Below are 21,066 nucleotides of genomic sequence, written 5' to 3'. Positions count from 1 at the left end.
GAAGAAACTAGCATTTTTCTCGCACTTGCGGCTGCCAGCAACCTCCTCCCGTCATTGCCCCCGCGGCCTTCTGCCCCGCCCCTCCCCGCCCCGCCCCGCCCCGCCCCCTGACTCGCAATCCTTATAGCTCAGCTCACTAGGCCCCGCCCCTCACGTTGTGCGCGGCTCAGAAACCGGAAGCAGAAGTGCGCTCCTGCGCGTGCGCGAGCTGGCGGCCATAGCTTCACGGGGCCACACTCGCGTCTGGGGTAGTTTTTTGCTCTGGTTCGCCGCGTCCTTCCGGACTCGGTCTGGTCAGCCCCAGGTCCGGCCTCTGGGAAGGGGAGAGGTTGGCACTGGGCGGACGGCCGCTCTGGCCGTGCCCCCTGCCTCAGCCGGAACCCAGCACCGGGGGTCCCCCCCTCTGCCGCGGCTGGTTCCAAACTCACTGAATCAGGAGCTGTGGGCTGCGTCTAGCAGCGGGGGTGAGTCGGCAGCAGGCTAGCGTTAGCGAACCACCTTCCTCTGTAGTCGGCCTTCCAGAGCATCCTCTGCTGTCTTTTCGGAAAGTAAAAGCATCCCTGCCATTCGGTCACGGGGACGAGCGCCTCCACCTCGTCTGTACGCTGGTCAGTGGATTTCGGCGTGTTCGGTGAGCGCGGGGTGACGTTTGCCTCCACTCCGTTCCCATCTCCCCTTCTGGTGCAGATCTTTGATCCGTGAATTTTCCCTTGCCTGTGGGCATCAGTTTGATACATTTTATTCAGGTACATAAACGTGAACTGATTACTTAGTATCTCTGTAACCCCCTTCAAAGTCGAATGCAGCTATAAATTTTAATCATTTATCTGTAGGTTATTTTGAATTTCACACCGAGAATGAGATCATGTGTCATTTGCAGCGTTTTCTCTTTTATTCCAGTACCTTGCTTTCTTACTAATTTAGTGTGTTTGCTAGTGTCCATTAGTGGACAGTCAGTACTAGAATAGCATATAACTTGCATCTTTGCCTTGTTCCTGATCCCAGAGGGAATTATTCTATCATTTCAGCATTTACATAGGAATGTTTGTGGGGCACCTGGATGGCTCAGTTAAGTGAGCACTTGTTCATTTTTATGATTCTTTTTATTTTTTTTAATATTAATTTTGTCCTACTTTCATTTCCCTAGACATTTATGCCGTTCTTTTAACATCCTTAAGTTAATGATTAGCCGACTCGTACTGATTTTATTTTCTCTGGGAGTTGATGATATTCACATAAATTCGTGAATATATGTACCACACCAACTGTGGATTTCCAGTGTTATCTGAAACACTTCTTTTAATTTTCTGCTTCCCTGCCACAAAAGTATTCCTAACTGGCTAAAAATGAATGTGTGTGTGCCTCTTTATCCCTGTAATATACTGCATTATTGTGTATCGTATACCACACCTTTTACATCTTGTTCATTTACTGCTCCCTCTCATGATTATAACATCCGTGTCCTTCATGTTTTGTTCTGTGCTATATCCCCTGTGACTGTATGTAGTGGGATTGGGGTAAATATTAGTTAAGTAAATATGAAATAAAGGAGCAAGAGGTAAAGGCCTTAAGGGAAGCTTCCTTGACCAAAAAGAGAGCCTAGTCAAAGGAGCTCGAAGATAAAACATTTATTTATTTATTTTAAAGATTTTTGAAAAATTAATTAATTAATTAATTAATCTCTCTCCAGAGAGAGAGAGAGAGAGAGACCAGAGGAAGAGGGACAAACAGACTTTGCACTGAGCACAGAGCCTGATGCAGGGCTTGTTCCCACGACCCTGAGATCATGACCTGAGATGAATTCAAGAGTTGGACACTTAACCACCTGAGCCACCTAGGCGCCCCAAGATAAGACATGTAAATAGAATACTTCATCTGTCTACTTTCCGTAGTGCACAGTAGAGTTCTAGGCTAGACTCTCATCATGTTAGTTATAACGGCCTCACTAACAAATAAACTGTAGGGTATATGTTCAGAAATAGACTCATTGGGAGTTTAGGCTCTGAAGCCAGACAGGCCTGCATTCACACACCCATCTGTGTGATACATCCTGTGTTACATACACCTTAGCAGCTTTCTGACTGGATAACTTTGAGTTTATGGTTAATTGATTCTCAGATTTCTCAGCTATAACCTGGTTGTAATAATACCTGATTTGCAGAGCTTCTCTAAAAGAAAAGCTCTCTGAAGATCATTCTTACATCACAGTTGCTCAAATGGCACCTTTTTAATTTAGTGAAGGATGTTGTGATTTTTATCGGTTTTAAAATGTACTACTGGGGGACGCCTGGGTGGCTCAGTCAGTTAAGCGGCTGCCTTTGGCTTGGGTCATGATACCAGGGTCCTGGGATTGAGCCCAGGATGGGCTCCCTACTCGGCTGGGACCCTGCTTCTCCCTCTACCTCTGCCTGCCTGTGCTTGCTCTCTCTCTCTGACAAATAAATAAATAAAGTCTTTTAAAAGAATGTCCTACTAGATCCACTGCCTGGGAAAAATTGTTGTGTTTTTGTTATTTTAAATTTATGTACTAGAGCTGCACATGCCGCTGTCGGAGATGACATGTTACTAACTTCACTTATGGTGTTTTGCTCTGCTTTTCTGTACTGTGTAGGCACAGTTTAGCAGGAGAGTCACAGCTTGGCAGTCTTCTCTGCCTCCTACATGTGGAGTTTAGTACATTGGTGCTTTTTCGCAAAAATCAAGTTTCAGAGGCCCTGCAGCCCATGAAGGGGTCAGTGGTCAGGGTCTGAGCAGTAATTCCTGTTAGCCTGCCAGTGGTGCAGAAGTAAGAAATACTGGGAGTGGAGCCATCAGACGTCACAGCTATAAGTGCCTTTTGGGATTTGACACTGTGTATTTTTATGGTGGCAGGCATTGTCTGCTGTTTTTTGTTTTCCATTATCATGGGAAAACTGACAGCTCAACTTTTTTAGATTTCAGTTAAGTTAGAACATGGGACTTTTAGCCATTTTTAACCTTTTTAAATTATCAGGGACCCCAGCAATTTTTTTTTTTTTTTAAAGCTCTAGTGGAGGTAAGATTATTCCACCTCCTTAAAAGATCAGTGTGTGTATTTGGTTGGGTGTCTTGGGCATATGCTTTATACGTGTGTGTGTGTGGGTGTGTGTTTTGAGGGAAGCGGCCCCTCATAATGGATGTGCTGTAGCATCCAGGCTCATGAGTTTTGGAAATTGTGGGGAGACCTGGATTCTCGTGTTTTCTTTCTCCTGCTTTAGCTCTAACCTCTCAGTGCTCTGACTTTCTTCATGAAGGGAACATGGAAGAAGAAAAAAGGGCTGCTGAGTTACAGAAAAATATGACACAGGTAGGTAGAAGCTAATGATTCTCCAAAAGCATTTTCCATCCCACCAAGTCCTTGACCTCCTAATTGTTTAAAGCAGTGGTCAGCAATCTATTTCTCTATGGGGCCACATTGTAAGTATCTTAGACATTGAAGGTTCTAGAGTTTCTGTTGCAATTAAACCGTGAATTTAGTTTGAAAGCAGCCACAGGCAGTACATAAACAAATGTTTTATTGTGTTCCAATAAAACTTCACTTACACAAGCAAGTAGTAGGCTGGATTTAGCCCATATGCTGTAGTTCGCTGACCCCTGGCCTAGAGTACAAGCCAACTGTGGGCCTGAGTTGCAAGTTGTATTTTTGCAAGGCTCCTGGGCCTCAGGTTTGTGGGAAGGGGAATGCTCCCTGTTCCTCAGTGTATTTTTTTTTTTTTAAGATTTTATTTATTTATTTGACAGAGATCACAAGTAGGCAGAGAGGCAGGCAGAGAGAGAGGAGGAAGCAGGCTTCCTGCTGAGCAGAGAGCCCGATGTAGGGCTCGATCCCAGGACCCTGGGATCATGACCTGAGCCGAAGGCAGAGGCTTTAACCCACTGAGCCACCCAGGTGCCCCCCTCAGTGTATTTTTATGCATTTAAATCTCACTTGTAGTTGGCACAGTCTTTTATGTTGTGCTGATTGCTGTGGTGGGAAAGAAGGAAGCAGGTGAAATTGTTTGTGTCAGTGTGGAAATTATTTCACCTCTAGAGCATTTCTGTCATTTCTGCTATTGGCTCTGGACTGTCTTGGATCATTATAAGACTGGAATTGGTCACCATCAAACCGTGTGAGAGATAAACTTGGTGTTTTAGAAGTGTGGTTAGATCCATGAGACAGGATGGGGTCAGTTAGGAAGGATGTAATGAATAGAAAGAGAAAGATCAGATGTCTGAACTCTAGGGTAGATGTTGGGAGACCATAAAATCTTCAGAACTTCCTATGAATTGATTCTCAGTTCCCTAGTGTTAGCAGCCTCATCAGTCTTCTTGCACATGTGGGGAGAATAGGCACCTTTCTGAACGGATATATTTGGGATGTTTTAGGACTCGGTGGTCTTTGAGGATGTGGCTGTGGACTTCACCCAGGAGGAATGGGCTCTGCTGGATCTGGCTCAGAGGAGCCTCTACAGAGATGTGATGCTGGAAAACTTTCAGAACCTGGCCTCACTAGGTAAGAATGGCAACATTCCTTCATTTAGTTGTTTAGAAAATAATTTCACTAATTGATCTTGTTCCAGGAGTTAGGCTGAGGAATTGGAACGAATTGGTAAATAAGACCGACATTGTCACAGGCCCCAAAGAACTTAGACACTTAGACATAAACGTGTATAGTGAACTGCCTTTTTCTTTTTCTTTTCTTTTCTTAAGATTTTATTTACTTATTTGTCAAAGAGAGAGAAAGCGAGTGAGCACAAGCAGGGAGAGCAGCCGACTCCCTGCTGAGCTGGGAGCCAGATGTGGGACTCGATCTCAGGACCCTGGGATCATGACCTGAGCCGAAGGCGGATGCCTGACTGACTGAGCCACCCAGGCGTCCCTGTCTTTATTTTTCTTGTGGCTAAAAGTCTTGAGGGTTATTAAGTGTTAGAAGTGTGGGCACAGACTTCAGGGGTCACTTTGGGCCTTAGGGAGGTTTGTGGTTTGGGTCCTTATGAGAATTTTACTGACATCAATGCTCTTTACTCAGAAAGATACCTGTAAACAAGAGGGGTCATTACTTAGTGCAGAGAGAGAGAACACATGACATGGGGAGCTGCGGTATGTTTCAGAATGAAGGTGCTAAAAAGTACATATTATTGGGTTTGTACTTTGGGTGAGTGCTTTGGAGATGGGTCTTGGAAGCAGGCTGTATTGGTTTCCTAGGCCTTTCATAACAAAGTACCCTAAACTGTGGCTAAAAACAGCAGAAACTTACTCTTTCACATTTCTGGCTACTGGAAGTACAAAATCTGGGTGTCAATAGGGCCATGCTCCTTTTGAAGGCTCTATGGCAGAAGTCTCTCCTGGTCTCTCCCTAGTTTCTGGTGGTTGCCAGCAGTTGTTGGCATTTCTTGGTTTGCAGTGATACCTTTTTCTTTCTTTTTTTTTTTTTTAAGATTTTATTTTTAAGTGATCTCTACACCCAACGTGGGGCTGGAATCCACCGTCCTGAGATCAGGAGTTGCATGAGCTGAATGAGCAGCTCATGCAGGAGATCATGAGTTGAATGAGCCAGCCAGGCACCCTGTGTAGCTGGATCATTCTAATCTCTGCCTTTATCTTCACATGGCCCTCTTCCTCTGTCTCTATGCCTTTCCTTTAAAGGACACTGCTCAGTGGATTTAAGACTGACCCTAATCCAGTATAACTCCATCTTTACTTGATTATAGCTACATATTTCTAGATAAGATACATTATTTCCAAATAAAATAACATTCTGAGGTTTCAAGAAGGAACAGGCTATTTTATTTCAATACACTTACTTTTTTTAGAGCAGTTGTAGATTCCGAGCAGAAGTGAGTGGTAGATAACAGGGACTTCTGTACACCCTGCTCCCATCCAGGTATAGCCTCTTCCACTATCCACATCTCCTGCCAGAGTGGTGCATTTGTTACAGTTGATGAGCTGGAGCTGACACATCATCATCATCACCCTGAGTCCATCATTCAACACAGAATACATTCTGTGCTTTGGACAAAGATGTAATGGTACATATTCATCGTTAGAGTATCATACAAAGTACTTCCACGGCCCTAAAAGTCCTCTTTGCCTTGTCAGTTCATCTCCTTCCCCACTAACCTGTGGCAACCACCAATCTTTTTACTCTTTCCATAGTTTTGGCTTTTTTTTTTTTTTTTTTAAAGATTTTATTTATTTATTTGACAGAGAGAGATCACAAGTAGGCAGAGAGGAAGGCAGAGAGAGAGGAGGAAGAAGGCTCCCCGCTGAGCAGAGAGCCCAATGCGGGACTGGATCCCAGGACCCTGAGATCATGACCCGAGCCGAAGGCAGCGGCTTAACCCACTGAGCCACCCAGGCGTCCCAGTTTTGGCTTTTTTTTAAGAATGTCTTGTAGTTGGAATCATATACTATATAGATTTTTTTTTTCAGTGGCTTCTTTCACTTAGTAATGTGCATTTATGCTTCTTTCATGTCTTTTCATGGCTTGATAATTCTTTTCTTTCTGGTTCTGAATAATATTTTATTGTCTGGGTGTAACGCAGTTTTATTCCTTCACCCTCTGAAGGACATCTTAATTGTTTCTAAGTTTGGGCAGCTGTGAATAAAGCTGCAGTAAACATGCGTGTGCAGGTTTTTGTGTGGACGTGTTTTCAGCTCCTTTGGGTAAATTCCAAGGAGAGTGATTGCTGATCATATGGTAAGATTAGTTTTGTAAGAAGCTGCCAGACTATCTCCCCAAGTGCTGGACCATCTCACATTCCCCGCAGCAGTGAATGAGAGCTCCTGTTCACAGTCTTGCCAGCATTTGTTGCTGTCGGTGTTCTGAATTTTAGCTGTTCTCATAGGTGATCTAAGGTGTGGCGGTTTCTCATTGTTTTAATTTGTATTTTCCTGATGATATGTTCGGATATCTTTTCATATGATATTTTCTTTGAGGAGTTTCAAAATTTTGCATTTTTATTTAGCTCTTTGATCCATTTTGAGTTTTTTTTTTTTAAGATTTTATTTTTATGTCAGAGAGAGCGCGTGTGCAAGCAGGGGGTGCCACAGGTAGAGGGAGAACAGGCTCCCCGCTGAGCAAGGAACCCGATGTGGGGCTCGATCCCAGGACCCCAGGATCATGACCTGAGCCGAAGGCAGATGCTTAACCTACTGAGCCACCCAGCTGTCCCCATTTTGAGTTGATTTTGTGAAGAATGTAAAAGTCTGTGTCTAGATTCATTTTTTTTTTTTTTAAAGATTTTATTTATTTATTTGCCAGAGACAGAGGGAGAGAGAGCGAGCACAGGCAGACAAAGAGGCAGGCAGAGGCAGAGGGAGAAGCAGGCTCCCTGCCGAGCAAGGAGCCCGATGTGGGACTCGATCCCAGGACCCTGGGATCATGACCTGAGCCGAAGGCAGCTGCTTAACCAACTGAGCCACCCAGGCGTCCCTCTAGATTCATTTTCTTTCATGTTGATGGCTTGTTTCAGTCTCTTTTGGAAAGACTATCTTCTCCACATATTGCCTTTGCTCCTTTGTCATATATCAGCTGACCATATGTAGGTCTATTTCTGCCTCTCTATTCTGTTTCATGGCTCTCTTTGGCCATAACTTTTCAAGGGACACTGCTAACCCAGTCCACAGGGGGTCACTTTAGGTTGGATGCTGCCCAAAGAGGTAGACATTTTTTTTTTTTAAAGAATTTATTTATTTATTTGACAGAGAGAGATCACAAGTAGGCAGAGAGGCAGGCAGAGAGAGAAAGGAGGAAGCAGGCTCCCCGCTGAGCAGAGAGCCCGATGTGGGACTCGATCCCAGGACCCTGGGATCATGACCCGAGCCGAAGGCAGTGGCTTAACCCACTGAGCCACCCAGGCGCCCCAAGGTAGACATTTTATTATTAAGTATTTCGTCGGGGGCACAGTGACTGGGTGAGTCATCCTTAGATTAAATTATGTAGTGGCCTTAATTTGTTTAATTTTATCATGGTCTAGGGGCGCCTGGGTGGCCTAGTAGTTAAGCATCTGTCTTTTGCTCAGGTCATGATCCCAGGGTCCTGGGATCAAGCCCCACATCGGGCTTCCTGCTCAGCGGGAAGCCTGCTTCTCCCTCTCCCACTCCCCCCGCTTGTGTTCCCTCTCTCGCTGTATCTCTCTCTGTCAAATAAAATCTTAAAAAAAAATTATCATGTTCAGAGTAATCTTGTTTAAGGTTGGTATTCTGAGATTACTAATGTGCAACAGGAGAACAGAATGGCCTGGCTGTATCACATGAGCTTCTAATATTAAAGTTTAGATAATGAATGTCACATCAGTTCTAGAAATCAGAGGTTGTGTCATTGTCTTTGTCATTGTCTACTCCCCCACCCTGCCCCTGGTTAAAAAAAAACTTTTCACATTTTGTAGAAATTCAGTTTGCTCTTTCCCATCGTTACAGTATCAGGAGAGCAAAATTTTGACCCTGTCTCATGGAAGTGTTTATGGATCATCATTGTTTTTCCTCATGATGCGCCTTTCTGTGTTAACAGGGTATCCACTGCACACACCATATCTGATCTCCCAGTGGAAACAGGAGGAGGACCTGGAGACAGTGGAAGGAGGACCTGTCCAGGGGGAGCACCAGGAAGGCAAGGGTCCTTGGGAAAAACTATCCTGGTTGGGGGAATATTAGGTTTGGAAAAATCAAATAAAAGCAAAGCAAAACTTTTGTTTTGTTTGAGGAGTCTGGTCTTCCAGCTATCTTGGATTACTATTTTGACTTTTATCGGTATTCTCACCCTTCCCTTGTTCCTGAAATACTGCCCGTATTTCTTCTTGTAAGTTAGTATTTGGTCATATGCACTTTAGGAAGGAACTGGTTCCTTTTCATTTTGTTTTCCTTTTTAAGTTTTATTTATTGAAGCAGTCTCTATACCCCACGTAGGGTTCAAGCTCATGGCCCCAAGATCAAGAGTTGCATGCTTTTCCAACTGAGCCAGCCAAGTCCCCCTTGTTTTCCTAATAGTACCTTATTTGTGCTACTGTCAGTCTCAGTCTCCATGGAATAATTTCTTGCTTACTGTTTTGACCCTTCTGTATATTACCAAAGTCCTGAAACAGCCACATTGCCAGAAGTGCCTTGCTTATAGGTACCTGTACTTTTTTGTTTCAGGTTTTGAGATTCAGCTTAAAACCAGTGAATCAGTAGCTCCACAAGATATTTATGGACAGGAAATATCCAATGAACAGAAAATAGTGAGATTCAAAAGGAATGATTCTCACTCATCCATTTTACACAAAAACTGGGAATACCAGGGTGTTTGTTATCAGAACAAAAACCATGAGAGACATTTGAGGTGAGTGCCATTCATAAAAGAAAAAGTAATGCCTCAGGAGAGAATCTTAAAATGTCATAAAACTTAAAAAATGTTTATCTAGAATTTGTTCCAAAATTGTGATTTCATAAAGAATTTTTTCAAGATTTTTTTTCCCCAAAAGACATTGCAATCTTCAATGTTTGACACAGAGTTCAGTTGTAAGCAATTATCAGAAAAATTGTACATCAAGAAAACCTCAGTGGTAATATTGGGTATCGTAGACCCTTCTGTGAGAACTTTGAACTTGTAAGTTGACAGGGCAGAAAATGTACCTAGTCACTGAAAATGATAAAAGTTTATTTATTACTAATAATGTGCTTTTATTTTTAAAAGAAGTCCAGTTGTGGAGAACATCTATGAATGCAGTGAAGAGAATCGGTGTGGACAAGCCTTGGTCCAAATTTCACATCTGAATGTACTCAAGAGAACTACTGAAGTAAAGTCCTATGAATGCCATGAGTGTAAAAAGGCCTTCACGGATCATTTGTCCCTTAAGAATCACATCAGGTCTCACACTGGAAGCAAACCCTATCAGTGTAAAGAATGTGGGAAAGCTTTCCATTTTCTTGCTTGTTTTAAGAAGCATGTGACAAATCCCACCGAAGGGAAACCCTATGAATGTAAAGACTGTACAAAAGCCTTCAGTTGTTCTTCCTTCTTTAGGGCACATATGAAGATTCACACTGGAAAGATGAACTTCGAATGTAAGGAATGTGGAAAAACCTTTAGCTGTTCTTCATCCCTGACGGAACACAAAAGGATTCACAGTGGAGATAAGCCTTATGAATGTAGGGAATGTGGGAAGGCGTTTAGTTGTTCCTCCTCACTCTCCAAACATAAAAGAATTCACAGCGGAGACAAGCCATATGAATGTAAGGACTGTGGGAAAGCCTTTAGTTCTTCCTCTCACCTCATAATACATATACGAATTCACACTGGAGAGAAGCCTTACGAGTGTAAAGAGTGTGGGAAGGCCTTCAGCGAATCCTCCAAACTCACTGTCCATGTCAGAACACACACAGGCGAGAAACCCTATAAATGTAAGGACTGTGGGAAAGCCTACAACTGTCCCTCCTCCTTAAGTATCCATATGAGAAAACACACTGGAGAGAAACCCTATGAATGTCTGGAATGTGGAAAAGCCTTCTATCTTCCCACTTCCCTTAATACACACGTGAAAAATCAAAGTAGGGAGAAACCCTATGAATGTAAGGAATGTGGAAAAGCCTTTAGTTGTCCCTCATCCTTCAGAGCACACGTGAGAGATCACACTGGGAAGATACAATATGAATGTAAGGAATGTGGGAAGGCCTTCAGCCGTTCCTCGTCCCTCACCGAACACTTGAGAACTCACACTGGAGAGAAGCCTTACGAGTGTAAAGAATGTGGGAAAGCCTTTATTAGTTCTTCCCACCTGACAGTTCATATACGAACTCACACTGGAGAGAAACCTTATGAATGTAAGAAATGTGGCAAAGCCTTTATTTACCCCTCAGCTCTGAGGATCCACATGAGAACACATACTGGGGAGAAACCATATGAATGTAAGGAATGCGGGAAAGCCTTTCGCCATTCTTCGTACCTTACTGTCCATGCAAGGATGCACACGGGGGAGAAACCCTTCGAATGTCTGGAATGTGGGAAGGCCTTCAGTTGTCCCTCATCCTTTCGAAGACATGTAAGAAGCCACACTGGAGAGAAACCATATGAATGTAAGGAATGCGGGAAAGCCTTCGTGTGTCCTGCCTACTTTCGAAGACATGTGAAAACTCACACTAGGGAAAATGTGTAAATGGTAAGAAATGTGGGAATGTCTGCAAGGCGTTTTCACCTCGCAGCATAGCTGGAACGTTGTGGAGATGCACCGTGAATGTAAGAAAGCAAAAAAGTGTTGCTTCTCTGTTTGACGACTTGAGAACTCAGAGCTGAGAGAAACCCGGGTCCGTACGCCCTGTGGGAATGCCTTTGTGAATGTCACTTCCGGTGTATAAGAAAATTCACAAGAGCAGCACAGATCAGGACCTCACTTGTAAAGTGGACTGCTGGCTCATTGATAGTTAGTTTCTGTTTTCTGATATGAATTATTTCAGATGATAAATTTTCCTCTAATACCTTTTTAGTTCTAACCACATTTTATTACAGGTACCTTTATTTCAGCCGAGATGTAAATGTTCTTTATGTTACAGAATCTTTTGGACCCATAGGGGGTTTAAGGTGTTTTTCATCAGGCAGGGGTGTTTTTTTTAAAAAAATTAATATCTAATTAAGGCTCATTGTTTGCCGGGTGTGCAGTCATAATGGTATCAACGCTTTGGTATTTGTAATTTCTTTTGTGATTTTTTTTTTCTTGTAATTGGTAATTTCATTTTGATCTAGTATGGGAGATTACTGGAAATTGCCTACCCAATATATTTTCTCTCTCTCTCTCTTTTTTTTTTTAAGTAGAAGAACCTAAAGTTTTTGAGATTATCAGTTTTTACTATTAAAACCTTTTTCTGTCTAATAAGTTATTTCAACAGAAATTAATAAGTGCAAAGATCTCAACAGAGAGTCGTATCTAATACGTTGTTTTTGTATTTTGTTCTTTGTCCTCATTAGTGGCTGGGAATTGGACCCAATATTTTGAGTTTAAAAACGGACCTTGTGACAAGAAAGCTAGAAGTAAAGTTGATTGAGCTGGCTTGTGTATGTTAGTTTGGACCTGGTTAGGACTCCATTTCTCAGAATCGTTTCCTGTCCAGTCCCGGGTTACGGCTGTCTGAAACAGAGAGTTTGCATGAGAATTGGAAGGCAGTGGGAAGAAGCTATTATCCTTCATTTAGTGGGGCCACAAGATGGAGACACACATAGGGGCCTGGTGGGCTTCTACATCCAGCTCATTTTCACCAGTCAATACTGGCTTGAAACAGAACATTAAATGCTTTAACCTCAGTAACGTCAGAGGCAGCAGCTCCGTAGACCTCTCTGTAAGTTCCCCTGTCACGGTCATACACAGCTTCTTAGGTTCTCTGGCAAGTTCCGGCATTGTCATTTTGCTGATAGGACAGCCCCTCTGGCATGTCAGCTGGCTCTATAGAGGGGCCCGAATTCAGAGCAGGATTGCTAATCTGTGTCCTGCAAGCCCATCACGTCTTTTTGCTGCAGGGCACAGACATCTCTGCAACTCCTCTGGCATCTCAGGCAAGAAGGGCTGTGGACAGTAAGGAAAATTAGATACCAGGGCATCATCCTGTTTTAGTGGAGGAAGATTTACATTTGACATCTTCCAACAGATTTTTCTGCTCTTTTATTTGAGAAAGATGAGAGCTGATTGGTTTGTGTTTCTTCAGTACATCTAGCTGCACTTTCCCCTTCCCATCATATTTCCCCTTTATCCCTTATCATTTTCTGCTGTTTCAGTAAAGCAAAAATACACTAATATGCGCGACATGTGCTAATCTTCAGTGTATAGCTTGATGGAATTTCACTTACGTACATACCGTGATAAACAGAGGTTCCCAGGATTCAAGAAAGCTTATTTATCTGACTTCTCAATAATTGTCCCACAGAGGAACCACAGTTTGACTTTTATTCAGTTTATTAGGTTTGTTTCTTTTTGATCCTCTTGGTCTTTATCTGAGTGCTTAAACACAATGCGTACAATTATGTGTTTGGCTTCTTTTCTCAGCATGATGTCTGGTTAGCCTTTTAATTGCTCTTTTTTTTAATACTTAAATTTTAAAATTTTTTAAAATAAACATATAATGTATTATTAGCCCCAGGGGTACCGGTCTGTGAATCAACCAGGTTTACACACTTCACAGCACTCACCATAGCCCATACCCTCCCCAATGTCCATAATCCCACCTCCCTCTTTCTACCCCCCTCACCCTGGCAACCCTCAGTTTGCCCTGTGAGATTGAGTCTCTTATGGTTTGTCTCCCTTCCTTCCTACCCCCAAACCCCGTCACGTTGCATCTCCACTTCCTCATATCAGGGAGACATGTGATAGTTTTCTTTCTCCTTAATTGCTCTTTTTGCTGGTTTACACTTACTTCTCTTCGTGTATGTTTTGTTTGTAGGAATGAGATCCCTGGCTCATAGGGTTGGCTGTAGCGTTAGTTTCAATAGGTATTCCCGTTTTTTGAAAAGGTGGCTTCCATCTATTCTCCTAAAAGCAATGCATGCAAATTCCAGTCATTCCACCTAGTTGGACAGCCCTTTCTAATCTTAGGCATCCAGCAGAGGACAAGGTAATATCCTGCTTTGGTTTTAGTTTGCAGTTACCTGACATGTAGTGATGGTAAATACTTTGTATGTGCTTATTGGCTATTTGGATATCTTTTTTTTTTTTTTTAAGATTTTATTTATTTATTTATTTGAGAGAGAGACAGGGAGAGAGAGCATGAGTGAGGAGAAGGGCAGAGAGAGAAGCAGACTCCCCATGGAGCTGGGAGCCTGATGCGGGACTCGATCCCGGGACTCTGAGATCATGACCTGAGCCGAAGGCAGTTGTCCAACCAACTGAGCCACCCAGGCGTCCTGGCTATTTGGATATCTTTAAAATTTTTTTTTTTTTTTTTTTAAGATTTTATTTATTCAATTGAGAGAAAGCAAGCACAGGCAGGCGGGAGGAGCAGAGGGAGAAGGAGTAGCAGGCTCCCCCCTGAGGGGGGATTTCCCCAGGTGGGGCTCCATCCCAGGACTCTGAGGTTGTGACCTGAGCCAAAGGCAGTGGCTTAACTGACTGAGCCATCCAGGTGCCCCTGTTTGGTATCTTTTATGAGGGCACCCTGTTGAAGCATTTCACTCATTTTTGGTTTTTATTTTATGTGAAGGATTTCCTTCTACTTACTTGTCCTTTATTGTATGTATGTATATTTCTGTGTCTAGTTACATACACGTACATTTATAAAACCATGTGTTATATATCATATATATTCATAACTTACGTGTATTATACATACATACATTGCAGATTACTTTTCCCTGGCTCTGGCTTGTCTTTTCACTCTTCTCTTTGGTGTGAATTATAAAGGGAATTTATTGGTTTGATTTTTGATAAGTCCTTGGGTACAACTAGTTTCAGGGATGCCTGGGCTCCTGGGGCTAAAAAGCTCTTACCTGGAGGAGTTCTGTGTCCGTGTCTTGGCTGTGCATCTTCTTGCATTTAGCTGTTCTTCGTGGCAGGCTGTTTCTGTTGTGGGTCCCAGAAGATCCAGGCTGCTTTTTCTCTAGGTTGAAGTCTCAGGGAGAAAAGAGCAACTCCAATGTGATCATTATAATAGAATCTCATTGGCTCACTTGTTATCGAATCACTGTGGCCAGAGGAATGTAATACTCTGATTTGTTCAGGACTGGCTGGAGTGCTCATCCCGAAACCAGAGTAGAGTTTGCACCAACCCAATCAGAGTCCTGACCATTGTGATATATGGCGAGGGGAGGAGGCCCCAGTGGGCAAGTGGGGTAATACTGTGAGCTAGCTTGTTGTGCTTTACTGGGGTCTTAGCAACAGGAGGGAACTGAAGTCTGGTAACTCAGCAGGCCCTGAGACAGGTCAGATGCCATCTGTTAATGTATTTTTAGAATGCTAAAGATGGCTTCTCAACCCTTATGTTGCTTTGCGGTACATTTAGAAATCTGGTTGTGAGAGACTTAACAGCACTTAAGAAAAATTATTTATTTATTTGACAGATAGAGATCACAAGTAGGCAGAGAGGCAGGCAGAGAGAGAGGAAGGGAAGCAGGCTCCCTGCCGAGCAGAGAGCCCAATGCAGGTCTTGATCCCAGGACCCTGGAATCATGACCTGAGCTGAAGGCAGAGCCTTAACCCACTGAGCCACCCGGGCGCCCCTAGTATTTTTATTCTTTAAGATTATCTTGCCTTCTCTATTCCTCATTTGTTTCTATATTATTTTTAGAATTTCCTTATCAGTTTTCATAGGTAAGCTGAGAGTATGCTGGGAATTGCATTGACTTGATGCCATAACCTGAATGAAATTGACATCTTTACAATATTGAGTCTTCCAATTAAATGTAATGTAATCATCCTTTTACCTGGGTTGTCTTTAATTTGTCTTAACAGTGTTTTTTAGCTTAATTATAGAGGTCTTGAATCTCTTTAATTTATTTCTAGGTATGTGGTATGTTTTGCTCTGTAAATATTTTTATTTATTTCCTTTTTGATTTTTCAGCTAGCATGAATTACAATGTCTTTTTGTACATTGATCTTTTTACCCAGTGACGTTTATAAATTAAATTATTATACTTGAATTATATTCAAATAGTTCGTGGATTATTTTGGATTTTCTGTGTACAATTCTGTTGATAACAAAAAAGAAAGTCTTACTTGATTTCTAAATTTTATCTTTTACTTTTTTTGCCTCACTCGTTTACAGTGATTAATAAAAATGACGAATATGAACATCTTTGCCCTGTTCCTGGTCTTAGGGGAAAATGTTCCATATTTCATAAATATAATAATAGCTGCAAGTTTTTCATAGATTACTTTTAATAATGAAAAGAATTGTTTTATTCTCAATTTGCCAAGGTTTTTTTTTTTTATTGTGAGTGAATATTTTATCCAGTGCCTTCTCTGTGTGTGTCATTGTCTTAAAAAATCCTTCAGTTTGTTAACGTGAATAACTACATTCCTTGATTTTTAGATGGTAAACCTCGTCTTCCTGGAATAAACTACACTTGGACATGGTAGATATTGGCTTATTAGCTTTCTCATTTTGCTAGATTCAGTATACAACATAAAAAAAATTATTTTTGTGTCTGTTAATTAGAGGTTTGTCTTATAATTTCCTTTAAAGTACTTGTCTGTGTTCTATGTAAAATTTATGTGGCCCCATAAAAGCATAAAAGCAGTTGGAAACTGTTCTGGAAGACTTTATATAAAATTTAAACCAGTTAGTGCTTATCTGTTTGGAATAGTTCACCAGTGAATCTGTCTTCTGGGTTTTCTCCCCAGAAATCTTTTGTAAGATAGTTTCGTTGGTGAGTTACACCAAATATAAGGAGACAAAAGATTAGTCAGTTTTTTAATTTGTTCTTGCATTGGTTTTGCTAAATTGTGCCTGTCCATTCCATAACTTTTCAAACGTGTTGGCATAAATTTTGTTGATAATATCCTATAATTCTTTTTTTAAAATTTATTTTTTATTTATTTTCAGCATAACAGTATTCATTATTTTTTTCACCACACCTAGTGCTCCATGCAATCTGTGCCCTATATAATACCCACCACTTGGTACCCCAACCTCCCACCCACCCACCAATTCAAACCCCTCAGATTGTTTTTTAGAGTCCATAGTCTCTCGTGGTTCACCTCCCCTTCCAATTCCCAACTCCCGTCTCCTCTCTAACTCCCCATGTCCTCCATGCTATTTGTTATGCTCCACAAATAAGTGAAACCATATGATAATTGACTCTCTCTGCTTGACTTATTTCACTCAGCATAATCTCTTCCAGTCCCATCCATGTTGCTACAAAAGTTGGGTATTCGTCCTTTCTGATGGAGGCATAATACTCCATAGTGTATATGGACCACATCTTTCTTATCCATTCGTCCGTTGAAGGGCATCTTGGTTCTTTCCACAGTTTGGGGACCGTGGCCATTGCTGCTATAAACATTGGGGTACAGATGGCCCTTCTTTTCACTCCATCTGTATCTTTGGGGTAAATACCCAGGAGTGCAATGGCAGGGTCATAGGGAAGTTCTATTTTTAATTTCTTGAGGAATCTCCACACTGTTCTCCAAAGAGGCTGCACCAACTTGCATTCCCACCAACAGTGGAAGAGGGTTCCCCTTTCTCCACATCCTCTCCAACACATGTTGTTTCCTGTCTTGCTAATTTTGGCCATTCTAACTGGTGTAAGGTGATATCTCAATGTAGTTTTAATTTGAATCTCCCTGAGGGCTAGTGATGAACATTTTTTCATGTGTCTGATAGCCATTTGTATGTCTTTATTGGAGAAGTGTCTGTCCATATCTTCTGCCCATTTGTTGATATGCTTGTCTGTTTCATGTGTGTTGAGTTTGAGGAGTTCATTATAGATCCTGGATATCAACCTTTTGTCTGTACTGTCATTTGCAAATATCTTCTCCCATTCCGTGGGTTGCCTCTTTGTTTTCTTGACTGTTCCTTTGCTGTGCAGAAGCTTTTGATTTTGATGAAGTCCCAAAAGTTTATATTCACTTTTGTTTCCTTTGCTTTTGGAGACATATCTTGAAAGAAGTTGCTGTGGCTGATATTGAAGAGATTACTGCCTATGTTCTCCTCTAGGATTCTGATGGATTCCTGTCTCACGTTGAGGTCTTTTATCCATTTAGAGTTTATCTTTGTGTATGGTGTAAGAGAATGGTCGAGTTTCATTCTTCTACATATAGCTGTCCAGTTTTCCCAGCACCATTTATTGAAGAGACTGTCTTTTTTTCCACTGGATATTTTTTCCTGCTTTGTCGAAGATTATTTGCCCATAGAGTTGAGGGTCCATATCTGGGCTCTCTACGCTGTTCCACTGGTCTATGTGCCTTTTTTTATGCCAGTACCATGCTGTCTTGGTGATCACAGCTTTGTAGTAAAGCTTGAAATCAGGTAGCATGATGCCCCCAGCTTTCCTTTTGTTTTTCAACTGCAATAGAATTTTTAAGTGGAAATAATCTTTACAGAAAGAGCCTCCCTTGTGGGTATGTGCCTAGAGGATGCCAAATGAACTTCCTTTTGGGAGGAGGGGACACTCAGAAGTCCTTGAGCAAGAACAAGGACACTTTTTCCTCCTATGGTTCTCCAAGATAGTGAAGTCTTCAGGGAGTGGAGTTCATGGGCCAGTTCAGCTAATTATCAACTCTGCTTGCATGTCTCCAGGTCACAATTCCATAATCAGCCTACGTCTCCAGCTTTCAGGCTGCCAGTCCCTGTCAAGTGGGTTTCATACTTCTGTCTCCTCCCAGAGTAGTGATCTCTACCGGGAAGCCTGGCCCGAGTCTGTCTTTCTGCCAGTCCTGGGGACAGAGCCTCAGCCATTGTTGCTCACCAAGCAGGGGAGGGGCAGCCCCCTTCCTCCTTGCTTATGTACCACCAAAGCCACAGGGCAACCAGTGAGGGCCATGGGAGACAGCGGATGGAGGAGGGCCTGGGGGATCATTGTTTCCTTATTGCCAGGCTAGCAGGACCCTTGGGTTACACATGGTAGGGTGTGCAAAGTTTTCACTCCAAGCACTGTGAAGTTTATGTTCTTGATTCTAATGAGAGTCTAAGGACTCACTGAGAACTCTGCTTTCCTCCCACACTGGTTCTAGCTCTACAGTGGCAGGAAATCAGTCTCTGAAGTGTCCCAGAGTACACCGATGAAGACAGTAAGCATGAGATCATTAAATTTCATTGGCTTCCTATATGACAGGCTCAGAGCTAAGCGTTCTGTGTAGCTTGCTTCATTTCATCTGCATACCCTCCCCCCCCCCAAGGAAGAGGACTGCACATGATCATCATTTTACAGATGAATAAAGGAGCACAGCATTTAAATATAACTTGTATTCAGTCATGGGATAAAATGGGTATGAATTCAGATTTGAATCCTCACATCCAGATTCCAGACACAGGTCATCTAGCCATCTACCTCCTACCAACCCAGTCTGTCATTTTACCTGCCAGGTCACTTTGGAGGTTTCCAGTAGCCCTCAGTGGGGAGTAATAGGTACTCCTTGCACCAGCTAGACTATAGTAATAGACTAATAGGATGACAGATGAGATATGGATCATAGAAGATATGGATCATAGAAGGCTCAGCCCGTTACAGGTCTCTCTTGTCCCCAGTCCTACATTTTCCTTATACTGTCTTCCTTCTTCGTTCTAATTGCAAAGATTAAACAGTATAGTGGAAACTGTGTATGTGATGAATGTACACAGAAAGTACAAAATAGATTTCCTATGTTATTAATAGGCTTGTCTCATGCTATTTGATTAAAATATCCTGTGATCTGAAGGCACAATTTCCCTAGATCTTTGAACAGGACATTTTATTTTGTCCTTACACAAATACTGAGTGGAGGGAAATACTGAATCTCACTCATTTCTGATTTCCCAGAGCCTATACTATCCTTGGCACAGAACAGGCAACACAAACAAAAACATCTCTGTTAAACATTAAATAGGCCCTTAATTTTTAAGTTAACAAACATGTGAGTTTAATCTGTCAGCAAATGCATTCGAGCAATTTAAGGAGAATTAGGACTTCTATATCAAGAATCTGGGAGTATTTCCATTTTCTCAGTTAATATTGTGGGTCTCAGAACATTTAACATGAGCTCTACTCTTCCTTTTTTTTTTTTTTTTTGTTTTTAAATTTATTTATCTGACAGATCACAAGTAAGCAGAGAGGCAGCCAGAGAGAGAGGAAGGGAAGCAGGCTCCCCGCTGAGCAGAGAGCCTGATGCAGGGCTCCATCCCAGGACGCTGGGACTGTGACCTGAGTGGAAGGCAGAGACCGAACCCACTGAGCCACCCAGGCGCCCTGAGCTCTACTCTTCTAACAAGTTTTTTAAATTTTTTTTTTTAAGATTTTATTTATTTATTTGACAGAGATCACAAGTAGGCAGAGAGGCAGGCAGAGGGAGGGAGGAGGAAACAGTCTCCACACTGAGCAGAGAGCCCTGTGTGGGGCTTGATCCCAGGACCCTGGGATCATGACCCGAGCTGAAGGGAGAGGCCTTAACCCACTGAGCCACCCAGGCTCCCTTCTTCTAACAAATTTTGAAGTGTTTATATGTTACCATTTACTTTAGGTACAATGTTGCACATCTCTAGGACTTCTTTTGCTTGACTGAAATTTCATGCCCTTTGATTAGGAACTCTCCATTTCTCCCTCCTGCCACCATTCTACTCTGACTCTGAACATAACTGGAATTATGCATTATTTGTCATTCTGTGATTGGCTTATTTCACTTAGCATAATATCCTTAAGGTTACGAAATGGGAGAAAATATTTGCAAACCATATGTTGTTTCAAATGACAGAATTTCCTTCTTTTTTCAGGCTGAATAGATATGTCGTATACTAGATGCATAGTAGAATATACTATGCAAGTATATATACACAATATATGTGTATATATACACAATAATAGTATATATACACTTTTGTATATATATGATTTGCATTTCTATGATGAATAGTGATACTGAGCACCTTTTCATATACTTGTTAGCTATTTGTGTATCTCCTTTGCGAAAATGTCTGTTTAAGTCCTTAACCCATTTTTAAAAAATCAGGTTATTAGTTGTTTGTTTGTTTACCATTGGGTTATTGGAGTTTCTTTTTTTTTTAAATTTTTTATTTCTTTTCAGCATAACAGTATTCATTGTTTTTGCACCACACCCAGTGCTCCATGCAATCTGTGCCCTCTGTAATACCAACCACCTGGTACCCCGACCTCCCACCCCCCGCCCCTTCAAGACCCTCAGATTGTTTTTCAGGGACCATAGTCTCTCATGGTTCACCTCCCCTTCCAATTTCTCTCAACTCCCTTCTCCTCTCCATCTCCCCTTGTCCTCCATGTTATTTGTTATGCTCCACAAATAAGTGAAACCATATGATAATTGACTCTGTCTGCTTGACTTATTTCACTCAGCATAATCTCTTCCAGTCCCGTCCATGTTGCAACAAAAGTTGGGTATTCATCCTTTCTGATGGAGGCATAATACTCCATAGTGTATATGACCACATCTTCCTTATCCATTCATCTGT

At 42.0% G+C, this 21,066-nt stretch overlaps 1 protein-coding gene across 1 annotated transcript; it reads left to right on the top strand.

Moving 5' to 3' along the window:
• The first annotated feature begins 205 nt into the window (after positions 1–205).
• LOC132009623 (zinc finger protein 699) lies at positions 206–16,027 on the top strand. Its single transcript, XM_059387655.1, has 6 exons — positions 206–631; positions 3,237–3,325; positions 4,384–4,510; positions 8,510–8,636; positions 9,110–9,316; positions 9,671–16,027. Exons 2-6 carry the CDS (start codon positions 3,278–3,280, stop codon positions 11,127–11,129), a joined length of 1,968 nt encoding a protein of 655 aa, XP_059243638.1. The 5' UTR covers positions 206–631; positions 3,237–3,277; the 3' UTR covers positions 11,130–16,027.
• Positions 16,028–21,066: the final 5,039 nt, after the last annotated feature.

The sequence above is a fragment of the Mustela nigripes genome, chromosome 2 (genome assembly GCF_022355385.1).
Source record: "Mustela nigripes isolate SB6536 chromosome 2, MUSNIG.SB6536, whole genome shotgun sequence".
In the NCBI taxonomy this organism is placed as follows: domain Eukaryota; kingdom Metazoa; phylum Chordata; class Mammalia; order Carnivora; family Mustelidae; genus Mustela; species Mustela nigripes.
This window is presented reverse-complemented; position numbering and strand designations above follow the sequence as displayed.

Bases quoted from the DNA above. Each gene is read 5' to 3' on its own strand.
- LOC132009623 (XM_059387655.1), top strand. From the start codon at position 3,278: ATGGAAGAAGAAAAAAGGGCTGCTGAGTTACAGAAAAATATGACACAG. The intron at 8,637-9,109 runs GTTGGGGGAATA...CCTTGCTTATAG, and splicing joins CCTTGGGAAAAACTATCCTG to GTACCTGTACTTTTTTGTTT. The intron at 9,317-9,670 runs GTGAGTGCCATT...TATTTTTAAAAG, and splicing joins AACCATGAGAGACATTTGAG to AAGTCCAGTTGTGGAGAACA.